Source organism: Ctenopharyngodon idella, chromosome 7 (genome assembly GCF_019924925.1).
Source record: "Ctenopharyngodon idella isolate HZGC_01 chromosome 7, HZGC01, whole genome shotgun sequence".
Lineage (NCBI taxonomy): Eukaryota > Metazoa > Chordata > Actinopteri > Cypriniformes > Xenocyprididae > Ctenopharyngodon > Ctenopharyngodon idella.
The window spans coordinates 43122453-43145355 of NC_067226.1; the positions used below are offsets into that span (position 1 = coordinate 43122453).

At 42.4% G+C, this 22903-nt stretch overlaps 1 protein-coding gene and 1 long non-coding RNA gene across 3 annotated transcripts in view; one reads left to right on the forward strand and one right to left on the reverse strand.

Moving 5' to 3' along the window:
- Positions 1-22903, forward strand: part of zfhx3b (zinc finger homeobox 3b) — a 168764-nt gene that overhangs the window by 46154 nt on the left and 99707 nt on the right. For both annotated transcript variants that reach the window (XM_051898497.1, XM_051898498.1), the window contains exon 2: positions 19068-22146. In XM_051898497.1, coding sequence (XP_051754457.1) covers positions 19104-22146 — 3043 coding nt within the window. In that variant the 5' untranslated portion in view covers positions 19068-19103. The remainder of the gene's footprint in view (positions 1-19067; positions 22147-22903) is intronic.
- Positions 831-22903, reverse strand: part of LOC127515177 (uncharacterized) — a 41973-nt gene continuing 19900 nt past the window's right edge. The window contains exon 3 of the long non-coding RNA XR_007930779.1: positions 831-2174. This is a non-coding gene — a long non-coding RNA (uncharacterized LOC127515177). The remainder of the gene's footprint in view (positions 2175-22903) is intronic.

Sequence of the window (22903 nt, forward strand, 5' to 3'; positions counted from 1 at the left end):
GCACAGCTTAGTCTACCGCCATTGCAGAAAAAAATATATATAATTTATCTGAATTGTGAGCTTGCAGCCTGAATGGAATGTGATGTAAACACTGTGTAGCACAAAGTTATGCCTTGAAAACACTGGCTGCAGGCAAAAACAAGGAGCGACCAGTGTAGTCCAGTTCACAAACAAATCACAAATAACTTTTTATCACATTAATTTAGGTTCATGTTAATTTATAAGTGTAATATTGTTTATTCATGTTCATTCATACTACATTTAACTAATGTTAATTTAAATTACTGTAAAGCACTAAAAGTATTGTTCATTATTTCATGTTAGGTGATGCACTAATGTTGAAATATGGAACGTGTATTCTTACAAAAGCTTTTGTATATAGTGGTAATATTGTGGTGTTAAAGGGATAGTTCACCCAAAAATTAAATTTCTGTCATCATTCACTCACCCTCAAGTTGTTCCAAACCTGTATGAATTTCTTTCATACACAAAAGAAGATATTTTGAAGAAAATGGGTAACCAAACAGTTTATTGAACTCATTGACTTTCATAGTATGGGAGAAAGAAAAAAAAATACTACGGAAGTCAATGTGGCCCATCAACTGTCTAGTCACCGACATTCTCCAAAATATCTTCTTTTGTGTTCAGCAGAAGAAAGAAATTCATACAGGTTTGGAACAACTTGAGGGTGAGTAAATGATGACAGAATTTTCATTTTTGGGTGAACTATCCCTTTAAGTCACACTCCACTGTATTCTTTCAATAACTTTTGTATTGTGGTTTATATCAGTGTTGCTATAGAGTGTTTTAGCAGCATTTAACAATAAGGTTATGTTATGAACATATCAATGAACAATACTCATCCTCTATTTTTTTAATAAACTTATACATATAGTTACTTTTAACATTTTATTACAAGTTATTCATTAAGCTTTTTTGGAAGTAGTCAGGAGCTGGGGGTTAGGGTGCAGCCTAAAAAAGCAGATAGGTTCACCTCCTCTTTTCTTTGAGCTCCCTTTTGTATCCAACCAGTCGGAGCTGTTAGAAACACGATATCTGCCTTTAAGCAGAGAGGGAGAGCAGCCAAGTCTTAACTGCTGTCTCATCCTGGCAACTGCATGGATGCTGTCTGCCTCCATTCATGAGGACTCAGGGAGATGGAATGAAAAGAGAAGGATGAGAAGAGAAAGAAGTCCCCTCCCCCTGTTCCCTCTCCATTTATTCCAGGATCAGGTCCTCTGAGGAATGTGTCTAGCTCTGTGTACTTGTCCAATTCAGCCAGAACTAGAGACACAGTCTAAGTTCAACAGATAAAGCCCAGGTCTGCACTTTCCCCAGCAGGACGTTTCTGGTGTTGGGTTTCGGTGTAGGAGACTGTACATCTTAGATTTTGAGTGTTGTTCTCTTTGTTTCCTCTGACCAAGCCACTTGGATTTACAAAACGACAGGCAAAAGACTTCATGAGAACAGACGTCCAACACCGTGGCTTTGTGCCAGTCTTTCAGTAGTTGAGGCGTTTGCAAGTGTGCTTAGAGAGATATTGTAAATGAAATCGTCTGGTGGAATGAAAAACTGATGACATCAGAGCCAGCCACTGATGACTGGGTTGACGTTGTAAGGCTGCATTATTTTAATGAAGACAAAGATCCAGCGTACATCAAGCCAAACAACGCGCTATGCAATGCATCAATTGTTTTATTGCTTTGGATTGAGAATATGATTACGGATCTGCACTCCCCTTGGGCTTGAAATTAAAACCCTAGTCCACTGTTGAAGACCTTGGAGGACTTTCCAATAAGAGGCCAGAGAGCAGGTGGTGACCCCCTGTGGCCTTGGAGTATATTATTGACCAGGGTCCGGCACCCCGGTTGATTGCTTTATTGTATTGCTATGGACCTCAGTGGCTGGAGACCTCTAGTTGACCCGGGACTGGAGGGAGCATTGCAGTGACCCTCACCTTAGTGGAAGAGATATGTGGCTTTGACCTGTGCCTTAATGAGGGAAGGCTTGACCTGCAGACCTGCAGGGATAATGGTTCCTCTTCCAGTCACCTTCTTTCTGTCTCAGCCTGTAATTTAAAAGCTGTTGGGTCACTGGTGTCCTTCGCATTTGTGGTGGGGCTCTGCCCTGACTGCAGACCCTGTACATGACCCATTGGTGTTCATCATGTTGGTCTGGCAGGAGGGAGGAGGAACAAAATACAGATTAATCTTCTACAAATAACAGCAAAATGCTGCAGGATCACTTTGATACTCAAGTGCTGAATCTACACTTCTACTGGTATCCAGTGACGCCTTCAAAAACCTCTTTATCACTGGACATGAAGGATCAGTAGCATAAAGGCAGATGAAAACTGGTTAAGCATAAACTCATGCCTCCCCCTAGTCGATAATAATGTGTTACTGAAGCCCCAACTGAAGACATCATGGATTTTTTGCTTCCTGTCTCCATTTCTGGATAAGACTACAAACCCTGGAGTGGTGATTGGCACATAGACCTGCTGGATCTCCCGTGCTCTCCATAAACTGTCACTCTGTCAACCTGATCAAGGCACTTTAGACTTGCAGGAGAAAAACCTCTCTAAAAGCACATACACACGCTTCTCACTTCCTTATTACCTTTTGTTTTCCTTTGTTTTGTCTTAAGTGCCAGTTTCCAAAGGCTTCCATCAAAGCTCCTGCAGTAAAAGTGGGTTGCTGAAATGTTTAAATAACAGTCTCGAGTGAAGCATACTTGATCCCTCTTACATGTAATACCACCAAAATACATGTAATGTGATGTGTTTCTCTTAAGATTTTATTTTCAAATTGACTTTTCTCTCTGTGTCCTCTTAATGAGGAACGAATAGGTTGAGATAATGAGCAGGCGGTGACAGGGCCAACAGGTGTTGCTTTGGCGTCCTTGTCCGTTCCGCCTCCCCCTCACCCGTCCCTTTATTCTATCATGTCTTATTGGCTTACATTTAAGTTTTAAAGCTGATCTTTTTAGTTTTGGCTGTTAATCTTAAGACTGTATGTAGTCCTAGGTTCGGTTAGGCTTTTATCCAAAGACGTCCTGGCCGTTCTTTCGCTTCGAGCATCACAGCACCGTTTACTTTAGTATGCAGAGCTTTGTTTGTCTAATGCAGGCTCGTTCACCATGACCCAGTCAGGCTAGCCACTGAACTCCCTCTGCACCTGCCCAATGAAAGGAGTGCACCTGGCATCATAGAGTTCACTTCAATTAATCCCTCCGAATTACAGTCCCTGAGCCAATTAAGCACCTCTCATCTTACACAGTCCCTCCCCAGCACGAGGCTCTGTCCATTGCTGACATCAACCATTCAGCCCCATTGAGAGAGGGGTTGGGCTTAACACCTTTGCTCTCTTCTCTGTGTAGTCCATGCAAATTTCGGCCCGTTCTCCTCTGTTTGCAAAGCAGGTTTTATAGATTGTCTGATCCCTGAAACTCTCCCTAAAGAGCCGGAAATGAAACACTTGGACCTTTTCAGAGCTTCCCAGTGGTGACTGCAACTCTAGATAATAAATGTCAACAACATTTCAGAGAAATACCTGTCAGATAACTTCTCAGAAATGATTGATTGGCATTTCAGTGCATGTCTATGCATTTGTGGCACAGCTTTGCTTATCTGCGTACTAGGCCATGTTAACCGTTTTCCATGTTGTCTTGGCATGTATACATAGCCTCCTACTCGTGCCCAGAGCCCTGGCACCGTCAACACACTACAAGCTTTCTGCTCCGCAGAGCGATTTCATTCACAGTATAGCACTATATCTGGCAGCTTTCCCTCACCTTGTACACACACACACAGGCACAGCATCTGTGTGTGACAGGTTCTCTAATGGTAAGGAAGATTGAGCAGAGTAGTACTGTGGCCTTAGGTTAAGATTCAAAGTGCCTTGCTGTTGATCTTTTAGTCCTGTTTCCTTTGGTAATCTAAAAACGCATATCCTGACAGCCATTGAATGTTTATCTTGTTTTCTGGCACGCTTCCTCTTTGTCAAAACAGTGACGACATTAATTAAGCACAGTTTCAAGCTCTTCAAGACCTGGCAGATTCCAGTCCTTTCGAGCAGCACACAGACTTCATTGTGTTATATTTTATTAGCATTGAGTGTTTGGATTTTACAGTCAGTGAGATATATATATATATATATATATATATATATATATATGTATATATGTATATATATATATCACTATATATAGTGTATATAATAAAGAAAAATCTTTTAAAAATCTAATTTCAAACACGTCAATATGTTTTTGTTTTTTTTTGTTTTTTTTTAAACCTCTTTAATGTGTAAAGATTTATTGGCTCTTCGATATCGAAACATCTATCAAGCTCTTATCAGCTGGGTTACGGTAGGTCACCACTGGAGTGTCGCAACAGTGACTCTCGCAACAGTGACTCTGTGTGCACTGCTGGAGAACAGATCTAAAAACCTTTTGCTTACTGTGCTCTAAACTAGCATGTTCTCTTTTTTTTGTTAGTTTTTTTTTTTCTGTTGCTGTTTTGGAACCATATTTAAGCTCAACTTACATATGAACAAGTCTCTGTTGCAGGTTAAGAGCATAGACATGTGGCCTTTCTTTAAACATGCTTAATTCTCATTGCTTTTCTGCCTCTTTTACCCCTCTTAATCCACCCGGCCTCCTCCCCCAGTGAGAGGCAGCAGATGATGGACGGGAGTTTATCCCTTCGACTCGCGGCAGTGAATGGGCCCTGTCGTTACATTATGATGTGTTTGCAGAAAAAAGGTCTCTGTGTAACTTCACCATCATGCCAAAAATAACTTTCTGGGTGTGATACTGATTTGTCTGTACTCAACATTTACTTGTTGGCATGTTCCACAAGTATGCATTGCTTACGGCTTATTTTCTGGCCCATACGTTGAGCTCTGGGAGACCTGTGGTTATTGAAGAAGGTGTGTGTGTGCGTTGGAGGTGAGGGTGGGGTGGGGGGTTTCCATGTATCTTTGAGTCTCTCATTCTGCAGGTAATTACACAGCAATGTAAATTACAGCGAGGCAGCAAAGAGCCATGGCCCCTGCCGGCACTAGCCTGGCCCTGCATGTGTCCCTCCTGCCTGACCCTGCAGCTAACGGCTTAACACAACAAGCCACATCTTAGCATAGACCCCTGTTCATGGCTGCCCTTGGATAAATCATTAGCAGATGATGCTTTCTTTTGAGTTCCATTTCTTTTTCTCTTTCACTTTCCATGTCTACCTAACCCTGCCATATACTATGTGTAGTTCAAAAGAAATCATATCTGGTTAATATTTAGCTGCAAGATCTCTGGATAAAGGGGTGGAGTCGGTTGCTTTGAAAAGCTGAAGCTCATAGGCACACATACTGAAGATATGTTTCTGTCTATGGAGGAATGTGGCTTCTCTTCCAGGATCTGACCTTTGACCCTGTTCTGACACATGACTGAGATTCTTTAAGCTTCTCTCTCTCTCTCTCTCTCTCTCTCTCTCTCTCTCTCTCTCTCTCTCTCTTTCTCTCTGCCAGGTCTGTCTATTATTACACACACATTGATCTGTCACCAGCAGTTATAGCTCCATGCTCCAGTCTCTTCCTCTGCTCTTAGACGTAAATCCTAAAAACATGACCACAGAGTGACTGGAGATCAGTTTCTTTCTCTGTTTTTCTACCTCTCTCGCTCCATCTCTCTCTCTTTCACCTTTTCTTTCCTCCTTTCTCTTTCTGGCCCAGCTGGGCTCCAGATGTAATCTGCATTTCATGTGGTGAAGTGCAGGGAGACAGGCCATTTGAGCGGAGCAGCGCTGGGCTGAGATTGAGCCGGGCTTTGGGTCCGCCGCTCGGCAGTTCAGCTAGATGTTGCGGTTAGTGTGATGTGAACTTTGACAGTCTGTGTCATGCCTAATGCCTCACTTCCCAAACACAGCTCAGTGAGGCTGATTTATATCTAACAGGTGCTGTGTTCAGCGCAGCAGCAGAGCTGATGGGATGTGGGACAGCTTGTGGCCGCCTCATTAAAGAGAGGAGGAGATGGAAGGCAGTTCCTCTGTCTGACAACCACACCCGCCAGATACGAAGTCTAAGTGTAAGAGAAGGAAGAACATGGACTTGCAAACAGTTGCCATGCTTCTTCAATTTTTGACTGTTTTTCTTCCTGTCGCACATGCTTTGGATTTCCTCTCGCCCTGCTTGGGCTTTTAGGCGCGGTGGGCTCGCTGACCTCTGCTGAGTGCACAGTGGCTTAAGCCCTGGCAGACACCACAATGCCAGGATTGTCTGGGAGTGTTGACATGCCAGCAAACTTTGACGGGCTTATGTTAGTGGCGCGGTGTCGGTTTTCCCCCTGCTGCCCCTGTGAAGGCAGTCCTTAGCCTCCTCTCTCTTCTTTCTTTCATCTTTCTGCCTGTTTCTCTCTTTTGCCTTCTCTCTGATAGCAGTTCTTACCAGTTGGCTTGTAAACTTGGATCTAGATCCGTTTTAAATCCTGATAATTGACCAAGGGTTTGCAGATATCCTTTGTAACTTTCAAGTCTTTGTCTTTAGTCTGTAGGTGATTATTAGGAATCTGATGTTTTCTGGTGAGTGTGGCCAGACTGACTAGAATGGCCGCAAGTGTGACAAAAACCAAAAATGTGACAATTTCAAATATAGTTTCCATTGGTAACGTCTGCAAAAAAATGTCAATATGCAATTTTATCAGATGTCATCTCAGAGTGCACACCAGCAACAAGCACAGAGTGAGGCCCTGTCCCAAATGACACACTTCATGTGCACTAAAGCCCAAAGTATAGTTCACATTTTATACTCTATGCGCACCGCCGGATTTTTATAACCGCCCATACTTTGTATGCGCAGGTCGCACATGCGCATTTAATGTTTTCTGCAGTAATTAGTTTATCAACAAGGTGGCAACCGTGCCCTGGGGGCATCGTTTCGCAAGGTAGTCGAAGAAAACCTGCATAAACAGAACAGACCGTAACGCATGCAAGCTACAGCGACAATGGAGGCCTATATAGATGACAGATTGTGCGAAGAGGTTAGAAAGTACCTTGATTTGTACAACTCTAGCATAAAAGAATACACATGGGTTGTAACTCATGGCGAGAGATTGCTCAAAACTGTGCATGTGCCGAACGCCTGTGTACATGTATGAGTCAGGTGAATCATACTTTGGAAGGCTGTGCGTCTGACTGCATATGCGTAAAAAAATGAAGTATACCCAGGGTTTTACAGTCTTGTGGACTTACAGTGGCCACCGCATGTGTTCAATGTGCCCATTAGGTCCACAAGACATGCAGCAGACTTCTACCCGACAGTCAAAGTGGTATTAAGTCATGAAAGTGTGGGCTCGGCGGAAAATCGCGAGGGCTTAGGGTTCCATTTGGGACAGGTCCTGAGTCGAGATGTCCGATTCATAAATACATGACTCTTGTAAACAGGTTCTTTTTAATGAGTTGGTCTGAAAGATTCACAAAACGTTTTGGGGTTAGTAGCAGTTAGCGGTTTGAGTCAGACTCAGAGAATCGTTCAGAGTGATTCCCCCACAACTGCGAATCACATGACCTTTATATGGCACAAAAAGTGGTGATAGCATCAAATGAGAGATAAATCTGACTAAATTATTGATCTGTAATTCATCACCTAAAAAAAGTCTGGCTTTTTTTAATTTTAGACTCCCTAGCAATTTTTTTTTTTTTTTTTTGTTGAGCACTTTTTTGTCCATCTCCTAGGTAGGGCATCCGTTGAGTGCCCTTCATATTATCAAATTAGCTTTCAGTTTATAAACCCGAACTTCATGCTGAGCTCAGCTTTTTAGTACCCCTCCCCTGCTGAATGAAATGTTCGTTGTGTGCCTCGACAAGTTGGAGGAAGACTATTAATTGTTTTCAACGTTCCTCTTCACCCAGAGCGTCGGCATCTTTCAGCACCTGCCTCGAGGCCACCTTGTTACACACTTAACTACTTGTATTCTCATAGTGTTTTTCTCTCTCTTCCTCTGTTGAGAGTTACTCATTTCATCACCGCTGAGGAAGAATGCACATAATTTCGCTTGCATTGCCTTGGCCTTTTTTCTCGTAAATAGTGCGGGCTAGGTCTGTACAATGCGATAAACCGCAGGCATCTGTAGTTATGTTTATGATTTATGGGTAGTGTCTACATACCACAAAACGATACACTTAGATAATGAAAATTGTTACAGAGCGAACCATCTGCAGGTGGATTGGCACTGTGTAGTTTAGAAAATAATAGTGTAAACCTTAACAATTTGGATGTTGTGAGTAAAATGAAGCTTTCAATGTCATTATAGCTGTCAGCTGCCCTTTTGTTTATGATTCTGCTGAAAACAAGACTGCTAAGCTTCTGTAGCAGCCCATAAAATAGACTGTCAGTAAGTCAGTGCATGGGTACCTAATTGGAGATGTATTCTGCTGCTGTTCGAGAATTTAGTGCCATCACTAGGAATCTCTTTAATTCGTCCCGGCAGTCCCTCAAACTCCCACCTGTAGGTTATGCTATGAAAGCGGCCTGCGAAAAAATGTTTAACCGTAATTTGTTCACTCTCCCTCATTCGCTTTGTTTTTCTTAAACGTCTGGACGTTCAACGCCAATAGCGCTCCGGCTTTGCTTCCCTCTGTTTCTCCAAAGAACACATTATTCCTTGTACTTTATTAACACTCCATAATTCTTTAAAGGGGGTCGGGGGTGGGTGGGGGGTGCAGTAGAAAGCCATCCTCCCTTGAGGTTTATTGCTTAAAGCAAGCACGGCTCTTTCCCAGGATAAGAGATTTAACTAAGCAGAGAGGAATTTGGGCCAGAACTCATAAAAGAAGTATTTGTGTACCAGAGAAAAAGTTTGTACTTTCTTTCCAAATCTTTGTCATTAATGACTTTAGCAAATGTGAAGTGGAGAGTGAATGGAGATGCAATGTAGGGTCTTCAAAGATAGCCTCTAATTATTTATCCAGGATATCCCGCTGAAGAATTAGAGTGAAGAAATAACTTTCACAGAATGGTTTCACTGGGACACCCTTTAATCCCCCTTGTTTGTGCGAGCGTGCTTGCCTTTGCGCCGGTTTTAGATCCTCAGTAACTATTTGAATACTCAGGGCCAGGATATCGCATCTTCTCCTCCCCATTACTGCTTTCCGACTCCTGAACCCTGAACAGCTGTCGCCCTCTTCGCTCAAGTTTCCTCCGTAGTCTGCCCTCCCATGCCATCCAGAAGGATCGTATCGCGCTCCTTGGGTTTAAACGTTTAACAAAACACCAGGCCTCGCCGTGACTCCTCTGCCTGGCAGCCTTCAAGCCTCTCAGTGTTTCTGTGCAACCTTTGCTAGCCTGTAACTCTTAGCACCCTGGCATGCCAGTTATTGGAACGTTTGTGAGTTTTACACTTGTTGACACAGAGTTTTAAGCTCAAGAGTAAGCCTGCCTCTTCTTGCATTATGATTCTCGTCACTTTTGGGACACCTGATAGCTTGGATTTGTTTCAGCAGTGCACTAAAAGGGTGTCTGCACCTTTAAGAATGCCCTACTTGGGTTATTTGGCAAATTCCAGGTGCTGTCTCTCCCATCGCACTGTTTTACCAGGTGCAGGACTGGGTCATTACTGAGGTATTTGTTTTCCAGATTAGTTAAAAAGGCCTTGGATTAGAGGCGGGTTATCCAAGCCTTATTCAGCCTGCCTGATGCTGATTCTTTAGTTGAAGCTCAGGTGCTTAGCACATAGTTGAAGAACATATTGTGGCATTACTCACGAATAATTCTTTATGACTTCTCCGCAGGGTGAAAAAAATATAACTAAGGGTCTTAAGCCCAAAGTATACTTCACTTTTTACGCCTACGAGGGTCAGTGTACAGTGCACATGACGCGAATTTCGTCATCAGAAGAGAACGCGCGTACTGTATGCGCACCGCCGTAATTTAAATTTTTTTGCAGTAATTAGTTTATCCACAAGGTGGCAACTGTGCCCTGGGGGCGTCGTTATCTTCGACAAGATAGTCGAAAAAACCTGCATAAACAGAACAGACCGGAACGCATGCAAGCTACAGCGACAATGGAGGTCTACACAGACGACAGATTGTGCGAATGGGTTAGAAAGTACCCTCGTTTGTACAGCTCTAGCATGAAAGAATACAAATACATTTACATGGGTTGTAACTCGAGGCGAAAAGAGATTGCTTAAAACTGCGCATGCGTCAAACGCCCGTGTACGCGTACGAGTCAAGTGAAGTTTACTTTGCAAGGCCGTGCGTTCACGCATAAAAAAACAAAGTATACCCAGGGCTTTATACAGGTCTCAAATCCTGAAGTGTACAGCTCTGGAAAACAAATCCAGTGTCCTAGTGCTGTGTGCAGCTGAAGTCCCTCTCTCAAGCGTTTACATGGAGCTTCAGCGATTATGATAATGAACAGTTTTATCATCGGCCTTACAATCAATAATGCGGCTTTTTAAGGTTTAATATTTCAATGGTATTGATCATCTTAACAACCGTGTTTGCGGTCGACTTGCCTTAACTGCAGCCTCAGTGAGAGGAGAGATGAAACAGTGAGGGTACATATGAGTGGGGGAGATGTTTGGACAGCAGGAAGTTGGGGAGGAAGTGATTGAGGAATGACAGAGAAGGAGTGGGCTTACTCAGAGGGCCAAACTCCTTATAGCAGATGAAATGTAATATTTCTTATTTGTGTAATAATTCAGTGGTGTCATGAGGGAGTCGGAGGGATGGTGGTCTCATTATTTAGATGTTGACAGAACTCAATCTCTTTATCTGACCCACAAGACAGATAAGCATGCTTTGGAAAAAAAAAAAAAAAAAACTCTGTAGTTTGCATATTTCTCTACTATCCTTCCACACTCACTTTTATGTTTTCTCTATCTGTCTGTCTCTCTCGTTCTGTCTCACTCCCTCACGAGAGAAGAGAGAGACGCTTCCTTGAGCTATTAATAGAGGAGATTTGATAATTAATGAAAATGAAAGCCTTTGGGCCTGGCTGCCTTTGACACACACACACACACACACACACACACACGAACGCACACTCATACATGTTTACCTAGCTATCTAAATGGTGACTTATCCTTGACTTCTATGGTTTTTAAATTACTGATCTCTTACTAATCCTAGGGTTAAATATAGCATTAAATTACTATATCCTAACCCTAACCAACTGCAAATTTAAGATTAAAAAAAGACATTATTTGCTTCATTTAGTTAGTTATTTTAATTTGCTTTATTTAATATTTATGAGGTAGTCTCCAGAGGGAGATTTTCCAAATTTAGCTAAAAAAAATAAATACCAAATTTGCCTTCCAAAATAATTTTTACAATTTACTTAACTGAAAAACGATATTGCAATTGAATAAATATAATACGTAATATATTTTTAAATGTTGTATAATTTGCATGGAATTTTAGGATATATTCAAAATTAAATTGTATCTATGTGTAGGGTTTCTGAAACACCAAATGGTGCAACTTGGACACATCATCAGTGATTAAAAAATAAAATGTTGATAATAATAATAATAATGTGTGTGTGTGTTTGTGTTGCGTGACTATACTAAGCATAGTTAGTAGTCATATACAACCAAATAACCCCTTATTGGAGAAGCAAAGTCTAATATTCTTAGTATTCTTTTTTTTTTTTTTGAATGATGTCTGACCATCACTTGCACTACTGTACCTTTGAACATGCACGTTTGAAGTCAGAATGTTGTGCTGTTCCTTTCTTTTTATTCTTTTTTTCCCCCAAAAAAACCTCTTCTGTTGGGTTTGCAGTGAGCACACCTTAAGCATGCCTTCAGTGTGCATGTGGAGAAAACATCCTGTAATTAATTGTTTGTTCAAATTGATCTCTTTCACAAATGCAAAGTGAACAGGCAGGCACATGAAAACAACATTCTTCATGATAGGTAAACAGGCAAATGCTCTCTCTCTTTCTGAAAAGTAACTACGCTCTCTCCACTCCTCCCTCCTGTGTTGTGGAGCATGCTGTGCGCACTCAATGTGCCTGGGGGTGAATGGAGGGCTTTTTGCAGCACGAACATGATCACCCATCTCTGATTATACATCAATACCTTTATCCCTGGGATAATTTATGCACTTACAAAACACAAAGCTTTATCTGAACCAACCACTGGGGAAGGTGGAGGCAAATAATGTGCTATTACTTTCCTGTAAGATTTGTTAAGAGGAGAGAGAAAATAGACAGGGGCCAAAACAAGAAGATATTTTCCTGTTTTAGAAACGCCTTATTCATATTCATATTATCATTATTATTAAAGGATTAGTTCACTTCAGAATTCAAATTTCCTGATAATTTACTCATAATTTGGTTTTTGAGGACAACATTCCAGCATTCGTCACGCGTGACCTTTCCACCGTGATTAAGTAATGTGTGGCACATCGCAGAGCTAGTGCAAAACGAGCATTTGTAGTTGAAGTATATAAACTTTTATTTTTTTTTAGAAAATGGCCAATCGTTTCGCTAGATAAGACCCTTATTCCTCAACTGGGATCGTGTAGAACCCTTTGAAGCTGCATTGAAACTGGACCTTCAACCCAATGGTAGCCGTTGAAGTCCACTATATGGAGAAAAATACTGGAATGTTTTCCTCAAAAACCATTATTTCTTTTCGACTGAAGAAAGAAAAACATAAACATCATGGATGACATGGGGGTGAGTAAATTATCAGGAAATTAAAATTTTGAAGTGAACTAATCCTTTCATTTTGATATGGTTCACTTTTATGTAGGTATATTTATTAGATTTACAAGATTTTCTAGTAAAAAAACGCTCCTTTTAGTCTTTGCATACGATGAAGAAACGAGTGGCTGTTGGGCAAATGGAAGCGCTTACCAAAAACAACAGTGAGCGGAGAATCTCCAACAGTATGCATTTTTAATAGGGGAATGTGGATATGTTGAGTGTGGTATTAGCTCAGTGGCTGCGAGTGGGCTGGTGTGAAGCTCATTTGTACTGCCGGCCCCGTTCCTCCGCCAGCCCCCCATGCTGCCTGCTAATTGGCAGGAGACTGGGAGCTTCCTGCTGCGTGTTCGCCACTTTCCCCACACTCAACCACCCCACCAGCTCTTTTTGCCAGCTTTCCCCTCCGAACTGAGTAATTAACCCACAGCTAATTAACCACTTCTAATTACACCGAGGAGCCTGTTTCTTTCGCACTCACCAAAAGTGATGAGACACTTTGCCGGCGCGTGTATTCCCCTTCAGCTGCCTTTGAAACCGCTCCAGATTTCATCGGCTGAATAAATGCCGCTAAAGGCAGCCTGACGTTGCATCACACGCTTTGTCAGGAAAACATTTTTATGCTCCCTTTGTTTTGCTACATTGATTGCGTTTACAGATCTTATGCTGTTACCCGAGAGCGAAAATTATCACCAAGATTCAGTTTCAGCCCCTAGAACAGAGAACGCTATTGATACCTCGGAATCAATTCGTTTGTGTTCAGGCCAGAGACCAATTAGTAACAGATGAGTTTGCAGATGTTTACTGTTACATTAAGTCACAGAGGAGTACCTTCCATTTCCACAACAAACATAATCTATTAACCAGTGCCAGCGTGCAGGTAGAGCACTCGGGCCTGACACACTAATGGCTGTGGCTCTGGGAGAGATGCATGCTGGGAACCGGCATTTAGTTCCGTTTTCAGCGCTGTGTTGGCAGTACAGTAGCAGCAGATAGCTGTGCTCTCATCTCTTACCCACAGCCGAGCTGTACCGATCTCTCTTTCTCTCTCTATCGCTTTTCCTCCCTCTCTCCACAGCCTCAGTCTCATCACAGCCACTGCTATTTCTGTTGCACAGACTGATAGCTTGAACTAAAGATCATTGATTTTACGGGAAGCAGTGTTTACAGCCAGAGTGCCATCGACCTGAGGTGACTTTTTGCCTTCTGACACAGCAACTCCTCTGAAGTGTCGCTGTGTCTACATTAAACGTACAGGACAAGGAAGAGTAGGTTGAGGAATTTTTCAGTCCTCTCGGTTTACCTTTGCTCACTAATAAAGCTGAAATTGAATAAATGCTGACTGAAAATAGCCAGTGTGGTGCTTTTGCATTATATGAGTCATGACATTCAGTCACTATTAAAGGGTTAGTTTACCCAAAAACGAAAATATTGTCATTAATTACTCACCCTCATGTCGTTCCACACCCATATGACCTTCGTTCATCTTCGTAAGACAAAATAAGATATATTTGATGAAATCTGAGAGGTATCTGACTAGTCCATATAGACAGCAATTTAACCACCACTTTCAAGGTCCAGAAAGGTACTAAAGACATCATTAAAATATTGACCGATTGACTATTTTTAATAAATGCCTATATAACAATAAATGCAGGGTTACTTATTTGGTGTGCATAACAGTGTTTTTCAACCTCTACCCCTTTCTTGGCCAGAAATATGAAGCATTATCATATTGTTATGGCCTTTATTATACAATAACTCACGTTAAATCAACAACAATCAACATTTAGTTTGAAAATATTTATTTAGTACTTTTATTTATTATATTTATTATTTATTGAATAACTATATTTACTGTGATATTGATTTATTTGCTTTGATTGGCTGAAACTTATGATGGGAGGTGAATGTTATAAAAATAATATGAGTAAAGAGCACTGCTGCAGAAATCTACCTTATTGTCCTTATATAAATATGAGTTATGCATTGCACATGTATTTAGCCACACGTGTCATCCACATATCGTCCCCTTGGAATTGTAAGGTTCTATCTGCATTCTGAGCAGTTTTGAGATATTGAGCTTCAATGTTTTTGCATTCCATATATCCTTTCAAATTTGTAAATGGGGATTTTTTGAACAGGTCAAATGCAGATAGAACCTTCTAATTCTAAAAAAACACTTTTCGCTTGGAATTATAAGGTTCTATCTGCCAAAAAATTAATTGAAGCAATAATTTTCAAGAAACACAAACAGTATATAATTTGTTTTAAAACATAAAATTAGTGTTGTAACACTAATTTTAGTGTTACAACATGACATGCATGAGAAAGTGACATGCATGAGAAAGTTACATTTAATGGTTTTTATGACATTTATTTCATATTCTAAATGAATATTTTTTTTCTTGTTCAGGTTAAGCATAAAAGGCAGTACTAAATCTTTTGTCCAGTGCAGATGTTAAATTTAGGTAGGAATATGATGGGTAATTTAACACATTATTGCAGGAACCATTTAAGTTTAATTTTCCTTTTGTTTAGACAGAATGCAGCAACTGTAATACATCTGAGCAGGACATTATTCCACAGAAAGTGGGACAGGTACAATGGCTTTCTCTTTAGACTTCAGTATGGCTGAAATAACATGCTAACTTTTATTGTTGTAATCAAGACCCCATCAATTAAATGGTCGACTATTTGACCTTTAAGGCTTAATATTGTAAAATTTAAGATATTTTAAGACTAAAAAACTGCAAAAAAACAGACAATGCTTCAGCAAAGGTGTTTAACAAAGTTGAATAAACATTGAAAAATGTTTCACCGACTATATATAATTAAAAATATTTCACATTTAAAATATTTAAATTACTTCAACTATGCAACAACTCAGTTTTTACCAACAATGTAAAATTTAACATTTCATCTCACTTAATCACTTTAATTCAGTATGCCATAGCGTAGAGCTTTATAGCTATACAACTCAATTCAAGTACACAGGATGGATCAAGGTTAAAACATATCCTAATATATACATAACTTTCCCTCGTATGACAATGACGTGACTGGAAATAAGCAAATAGACTACAAAACCCGGACCTATCCTCTTAATAGCGCTTCTGGCTAACGTTAACTGAAAATAACTCCTCAGCATCAGATACAGCAAAACACACAAAAAGACTGTAATTCCCTGGAATTTGGGCTGCTGTCATTGACAAGATCATAAATAAAATAGTCGATCATGAGTTTTCTAATAAACATCGTGCTGTGTGAAATTATTTAGTCTTCTCTTCACTGATTTAGCATTTTCTGTGATCTCTTCTGCTATTGCGGCGACATGACAAAGAACGCTGATCCTGATTGGTCCTCGTGTGTGCATTCGAAATGCTGATTGATAATACAGTAGTGTGGTGAACAGTTTCCTACATATATTTGCAATTCAATCTTTAATGAATACATCCCCTTTTGCAAAATCAGAAGGCCCTCCCTGCTTTATCAATAGGAACTTTCCCTTCCCATATCTTCCTGTAACTTGCCTAGCATTTATGCCATTGATTTTTCAATAAGCACCCTAACCCTGTAGTGGCCAGTCTGTGTGATGGCTAGATCTGGTGGGAAATGGGAAAAGAAAAGCAGGGCCTGCTGCAGACCACAGGGAGGTGATGATGAAGCCTTTTTCTTCCACTAATATTCTCTGGAAGGATATGTTTTTTTTATGTATTGAGGGGTGCTGGGGGTGGGGCATGAGGGTCAGGCCGCACCCCATGGCTGTTCTCAGCTGGGGCCAAGCAGGAGTTAATTCCCCAGGAGAGGGTAGGGAGCACTGGGCCTCTGGAGGCCTGGCCCCTGGGCAGGTGATTGTGCATGCTTATAATCAGACGGATCCTTAGCCTTTAATTCCCTTCTTGCTTAGCCAGTAAATCCCACCAAATGAAAAGGCCCATAAATAAAAACTTATCTAATTTTCTATCCCCTCTAAATGACATCTAGAAAAGCTTCTGACAGCATTCTTTATGTACTGTGTTTTTTTTTTTTAATAGTTAAAAACCTTATCTACTTTGTTTGGGAGGTTAAAAGGGAATGTTTTCTATTCTGTTTGACTTCTCTGCTGTGGCATTACATATTTTAGCCAAAGGCTCATCTACGGGGTGAGAATAAAGCCTAATACGCATTTCCTGTTGTTAACTGAGTGTGTGTCTGCTTGTCTGTTTGAGCCTTCGTTAGTGCGGTGAGATTAAAGATTCCCTTCTTTAAACAGGTGTTGCTTCGGAAGCAAACCTTGAGCGGACAAACTACATTATATCTGCCCGCCCATCTGCGACTGGCAGACTCCAGACAATCCTATTGCACATCAGTAACCACTGCAGGTTATTGAATTAGACCATCTCCATTTTAAAGGGCAATCCTGTTTTCTGTAAGCAGTAGACGCGCCCAGACGGCTTGGGCCGCCACTCTCTAGCACTGTTTAATTCTTTAAAGGAAGCCATCTCATTTGCGTTAAATGAAAAGCGTATCATGGCAGATTTTCAGGAATGACCATTTGTGAGTCATAATCTTTAAGCTGTTTATGTTTAACAATTTAAGCATCTACAACATACAATCCCATAATGCTGAAGCAGCGCTGGGGGGGGGGGGGGTTCTATTATTGTTTCATAATAGAAACAGGTTACTGGAAAGTTATTTTTGGACTCCTTCTAACAGAATTTAAGTGTATTGTTGTTGATTGACTTTTTTTTTTTTTTGTACTGGAATGATAAAACATTTTAACTTGGCATAGTATATATTTTTCATGTTTTAGTCAATAATCACCTCACTATTTATATTGGGTGTATTATTGTTCTGTAATTTGAGTTATTTTTTAGAAATGTAAGTAAAATTATATTGAATTAAATCACCATAATTAACTTGCGCATATATATACACATATGGGCATTGTTTGGAGGCTGTGCATGCACATATTGTGATTTTGATGGGTGGGGGAGGGGGTGGGTGGCTCTGTGTGTTGGAGTTGAGGGGTGTCAAATTTTCATCAGACATTCATGAAGAGGGAGTCAAACATTATCAATCTCCCCAGCCAAACGCTCTCATGTTAATACATTTGGTGGGGGTGGGGCCGCAGACACAGTGTCTGATCGCTTCTGAAATTTGCATCCCTAAGTAAATAAGTAAATAAATCAAGTACAGGCAGTGAATGTGCTAATCAGGCAGGACGCGGTGGTTAGCGTGCTGCCGGGAAACTTTGCTCATGTAATATTCAGCAATGGAGGGTGAAAGGGCAGGCCAGAGTTATTGGTTTCAGTCCGGTTGCCCCCTTTAATCAATGCTGCCTGCATCCCTTTATTAAAATTATTAGCTCAGCAGTATCTCTCGCTATCATTTTATCTCCTTTATCGCCTGCTTGAAATTGTGGCATGCTCATGGCTCTTTCATTGCTCGGGGCAGCACTACCCTCAGAAAGTTCAGCTCCCATTTATTATTTCAGAGGCAGAGGAGTGTTTGAAACCAGGCTGAGCATGGAGGTTATTGGATGTTAGATAGTGCATTTGGAGTACCAACATTGCTGTTATATTTAAGTTTTTAAAAATAATTTAAACAAATCTTTCTTTGTATGTTGTGTGCATTTTTATACACAAGTATATAAGTGCTTGCTGTAAAAATCATATACACATCAACTAAATGCATCTTATTCTCATGTTCTATTCATGCAGTGTGTTCTGTGTGTGGGATCTCTCTATAATGGAGGTCCTAAAACAGCGTGGCTAATATATTTTTGTAACCTTCAGTTCTTTCTGTGGGTGTGAGATGGATCATGTGCTGATGGCGGGTTTCACTGTGTCTAATTAGCAGCACAATGGAGCTTTTTTGTCCATTAAGTTATTCTGTTACTGTGTTTCTCAGACCCAACGTTAATTAAAAAAAAAAAAAGAAGAAAAAAAAATGTATGCAGGAATTGGAACATAGCAGACTCCGGGTGTTGTGTGTAAGGTCTAGATAAAAGATGGTAACTGGCTGATATGACAGGATAAGGCATCTGAGCTGCCTTATTAGTGCTTGTCTGAGGTATTGTTTAAGTACCTAATCTAACCTAATGAGCACTCTGTCATTTTCCACCATTATATCTCACACTTTTGTTTCTCATCTAATCTACTATACAGCTCCCCACTCTCTATACATGTACATTGCTTCACCATTTATCAAGATGCTTCTTATGGCTGGTTAAATGTTCAGCATCGCAGAACTGAACATTAGCTTGAATAGAAACAATGAAAGGAAAACATTATAGGTGTCTATTATGTACTTTTTTACTTTCTGAGACATTATCTGTTTCAAGCAGTGGGTTAACCCTGTCTCTTTCTCTCTTTTCTCATCAGGCCTGGATGCGATGAACGCCTCATGTAGGCATCAGCATGGAAAGCTGTGAGTCTCCCGTGGTTTCTGGGACAGACGATGGGCTTGGCTCCTCCGCCACCTCCCAGCAGCAGCACCATCCACAACCCTGGAAAGATCACCCTAACGCACAGGTCCCACCATTCAACCAGCCCCCTTCCTTGGAGCCCCTGTCTCTCTCTGCACCCCACTCAGCCCAGCTACAAAATCCCAGCATACCCTGCGAGGCTGTGAGAGAGCAGCAGAAGCAAACACAGGCTCCCAGCGATAACTCCAATACCAGGCGGCTGCACCCCAAAAGAGAGGGGTTAGAGGAGGAGCAGGAGGGAGTGAGCTGTGGAGAAGAGGACGAAGATTTTGAAGACTTGGATGAAATGGAGATTGACAGCTGTTTTCCTAGTCTGCAGCCCTTCCCTGGTGTACCTATGGTGCCAAGTGGAGGGGGTATGCCCATGCTCATGCGGCAACAGCCCTCCCATCGGAGGGGAGCCACCGAGAGTGGGAGCGAAGAAGGAGAGGAAGAGGAGGAAGAGGAGAGTAGTGACGTGGAAAACCTGGCTGGAGAGATAGTCTACCAGCCTGATGGCTCTGCCTACATTGTAGAGAGTCTCAGCCAGCTGATCCAAAGCGATGGGAGCATGGAACCAGGCCTGCTCCCCTCAAACTCTCTCCCCAGTGGGGGAAAGACTGGGGAGGCTGCTGGGACTTCTTCTTCAGTGTACCCTCAGATCATCAACACGTTCCATATAGCCTCGTCTTTCGGAAAATGGTTCGGCTCCTCAGACCAAGGTTTCCCCAATACCTCAACCCTGGCAGGCCTCAGTCCTGTCCTGCACAGTTTCCGCGTCTTTGATGTGCGGCACAAAAGCAACAAAGATTACCTGAACAGCGATGGGTCTGCCAAGAAGTCCTGTGTATCCAAAGATGTTCCCAACAACGTGGATTTCTCCAAATTTGATGGCCTGGCCCTTTATGGCAAAGGCAAGCCCATCCTCATGTGTTTCCTCTGCAAGTTGTCTTTTGGCTACGCACGCTCTTTTGTCACTCATGCAGTCCATGACCATCGTATGACCCTGTGTGAGGACGAGCGCAGGCTTTTAGGTGACAAGCATGCATCGGCCATTATACAGGGCATCGGGAAAGACAAAGAGCCACTCATTAGCTTCCTAGAACCAAAAAATAAGAACTCTCCTCCACCGCCTACCCTGGTACCCATAAATTCAGGCCAGAGCTTCTATGGCACATTCAGTGGGGTTCATTTAGAAGGCAGTAGTGAGGGAGGTGAGAGCCTCCTCAACAAAGACTCTGACTCGGGTCTCCAGCAACAAGCCCTCCGCACATTGGGGGGCCTTGGCAGCCCCAAACCATCCTCCCTTACCTCAACCCCAGGCCCAGCCAAAGACTCCAACACTCTGTCCAAGCCACAGGGTAGGAGAACAGAGGGGTCTGTGAGGAAAGAGGGGACTCATAGAAGGGAGGATGGGGATGCAGAAACCTGTGAAAGAAAGGCTCTCCTTCACAGTGAGGAGATGGCCTCAGAGGAAGAGGATGAGCTTCTTTTAGAAGAAGAGGATGAAGAGATAGAGGATGAAGGCACTGCGGTGGCCTGTAGTGGAAGTAGCAGCAGCGGTGGCGGATTTGTGGGGGAACCGGCTGTCTCAAACCAAAGCATTTCCAAATCTCCTTTATTAATGCCTAGTAGCGCTCTCCAGCCTTCTGCTTGTCTCTCTGCAGCCAGCCCCGCACTTAGCAGCAAAGCCTCTGCTTCCATGTCCTCCTCTTCTATCAGAGGGTCAGAGGATGGGATGGCTGCAGATGGTGGAGGGAGGACCTCAGAACTCCCTCTGAGCTTTAACTGCCAGGGATCTACAGTCCCCCCGGCAATGGCGGCAGTCGCCAGCAGAGGAGGCGAGGAGGATGGGGCTGCATGTTCTGCTGCAAGCACGTCCTCCCCTTTAGCCTCCAATGCTGCTGCTGAGGAAAGTGCCAATCGAGATAGTGCCACAGCTCATGAACCAAATGAATGCTCAGCAGAGGGAGATGAGGACAACGGTGCCCTCCTCCACCACCACCACCACCTTCACCACCATCACCACCCACACCCTTCGCCCAATGCCCACACACACCTCCATCACACAGCTGCTTGTGACATGTCAGGACTGAGTGAATGCACCCAGAACCATGGGGCTGGAGGCAGTGGAGGGAGTGGGGTGGAGTGCCCAAAGTGCGATACTGTCCTAGGCTCCTCTCGCTCATTGGGTGGCCATATGACCATGATGCACTCGCGGAATTCGTGCAAGACACTGAAGTGTCCCAAGTGCAACTGGCACTACAAATACCAGCAGACCTTGGAGGCCCACATGAAGGAGAAACACCCTGACTCTGGAGGCTCTTGTGTGTACTGCAGCAGTGGGCAAAGTCATCCTCGCCTTGCCCGTGGGGAGAGTTACACTTGTGGTTACAAGCCCTTCCGCTGTGAGGTTTGCAACTATTCCACTACCACCAAAGGCAACCTAAGCATCCATATGCAGTCTGACAAGCATCTTAACAACATGCAGACGTTACAAAATGGAGGAACTATTCCAACCGCTGGTGAACAGGTGTTTGGGCATGCGCCAGGTGGGGTGGTACCTGTCTCTTCTGCTACCCAGGCCAGCAGCCATCATCCTAGTCACCACCATCACCCAGCCCAGTCCTCCACCCACATGGCAGGGCCCTGTGGTGCCCCTTCACCTACCAAGCCAAAAAGCAAGCCCACCTGGCGGTGTGAAGTGTGTGACTATGAGACCAATGTAGCACGTAACCTGCGCATCCACATGACAAGTGAGAAACACATGCACAACATGATGCTGCTTCAGCAGAACATGACCCAAATGCAGCACGGCCGGCTTGGTCTAGGGGCCATGCCTTCACCGTCAGAGGCTGAGCTGTACCAATACTACTTGACCCAAAACATGAGCCTGCCACAAGGCCTTAAGATGGAGCCCTCTGGAGCTGATGCCCAGTTCTTGCTTGGCGGTTTTCATCTGGACCCCAACATGGCAGCTCTGGCCCCAGCACTAGGTAAGTTTAATGAGTTTCAATTAACACCTTGTAGTTCATGTGGGTTTTGAGCACTATCTCTGTTTTTAACTATTTATCTGTATTTTTTTTACTGACAAATAACAGCCTTTCCTGTTTACTTGGCTTACAACTGAAACTATTAAAAATGTATCTTATATGGGTGATAATTTTATTTTTATTTTTTTATCGGATATATTTCTATTTTATTCCCACATGTAGAATTTTTAAACTCACTTTTAATATATTTTTATCTCTTCACCCATACTAACACACAGCTACAAACACTTTATTTCCCCAAGCTGACAGCTCTCTGTCTGTGCCTGTAGCCTTCAGGCACACCTTCCTTGTTTAACATGCACTCACTCTCTTAAACAACTGTTAAATAGGTGTGTGAGGGAAGCTAAGAGAAAGAAATAAAGAAGAAGCACAAATAAGGCTGATTTGTATTTGAAGGACAGTGAGTGTCAGTATGCCGAGAGATAAGGGCCACTCAGCCAAGTGCGTAGAAAACTAATTGTATGTGGTGGGAAAGAAGTCATCATGCTTTATGAAAGGTTCACTCTTCAGTCTTGAACTAACATGAGTGACATCACTGAGGTGAGCTATTTAACCTGTTGTAAAGCATAATGAAAAGGTCAATCGCAGCATATTCAGTACAATATGTAGCTTTCTTGAAATAAAGGCACGACACAGACCTCATGCTCTGTCTAATGCCTAAAACAAGAAAAATAGTGTTTGTGTAAAGGCTGACACATTA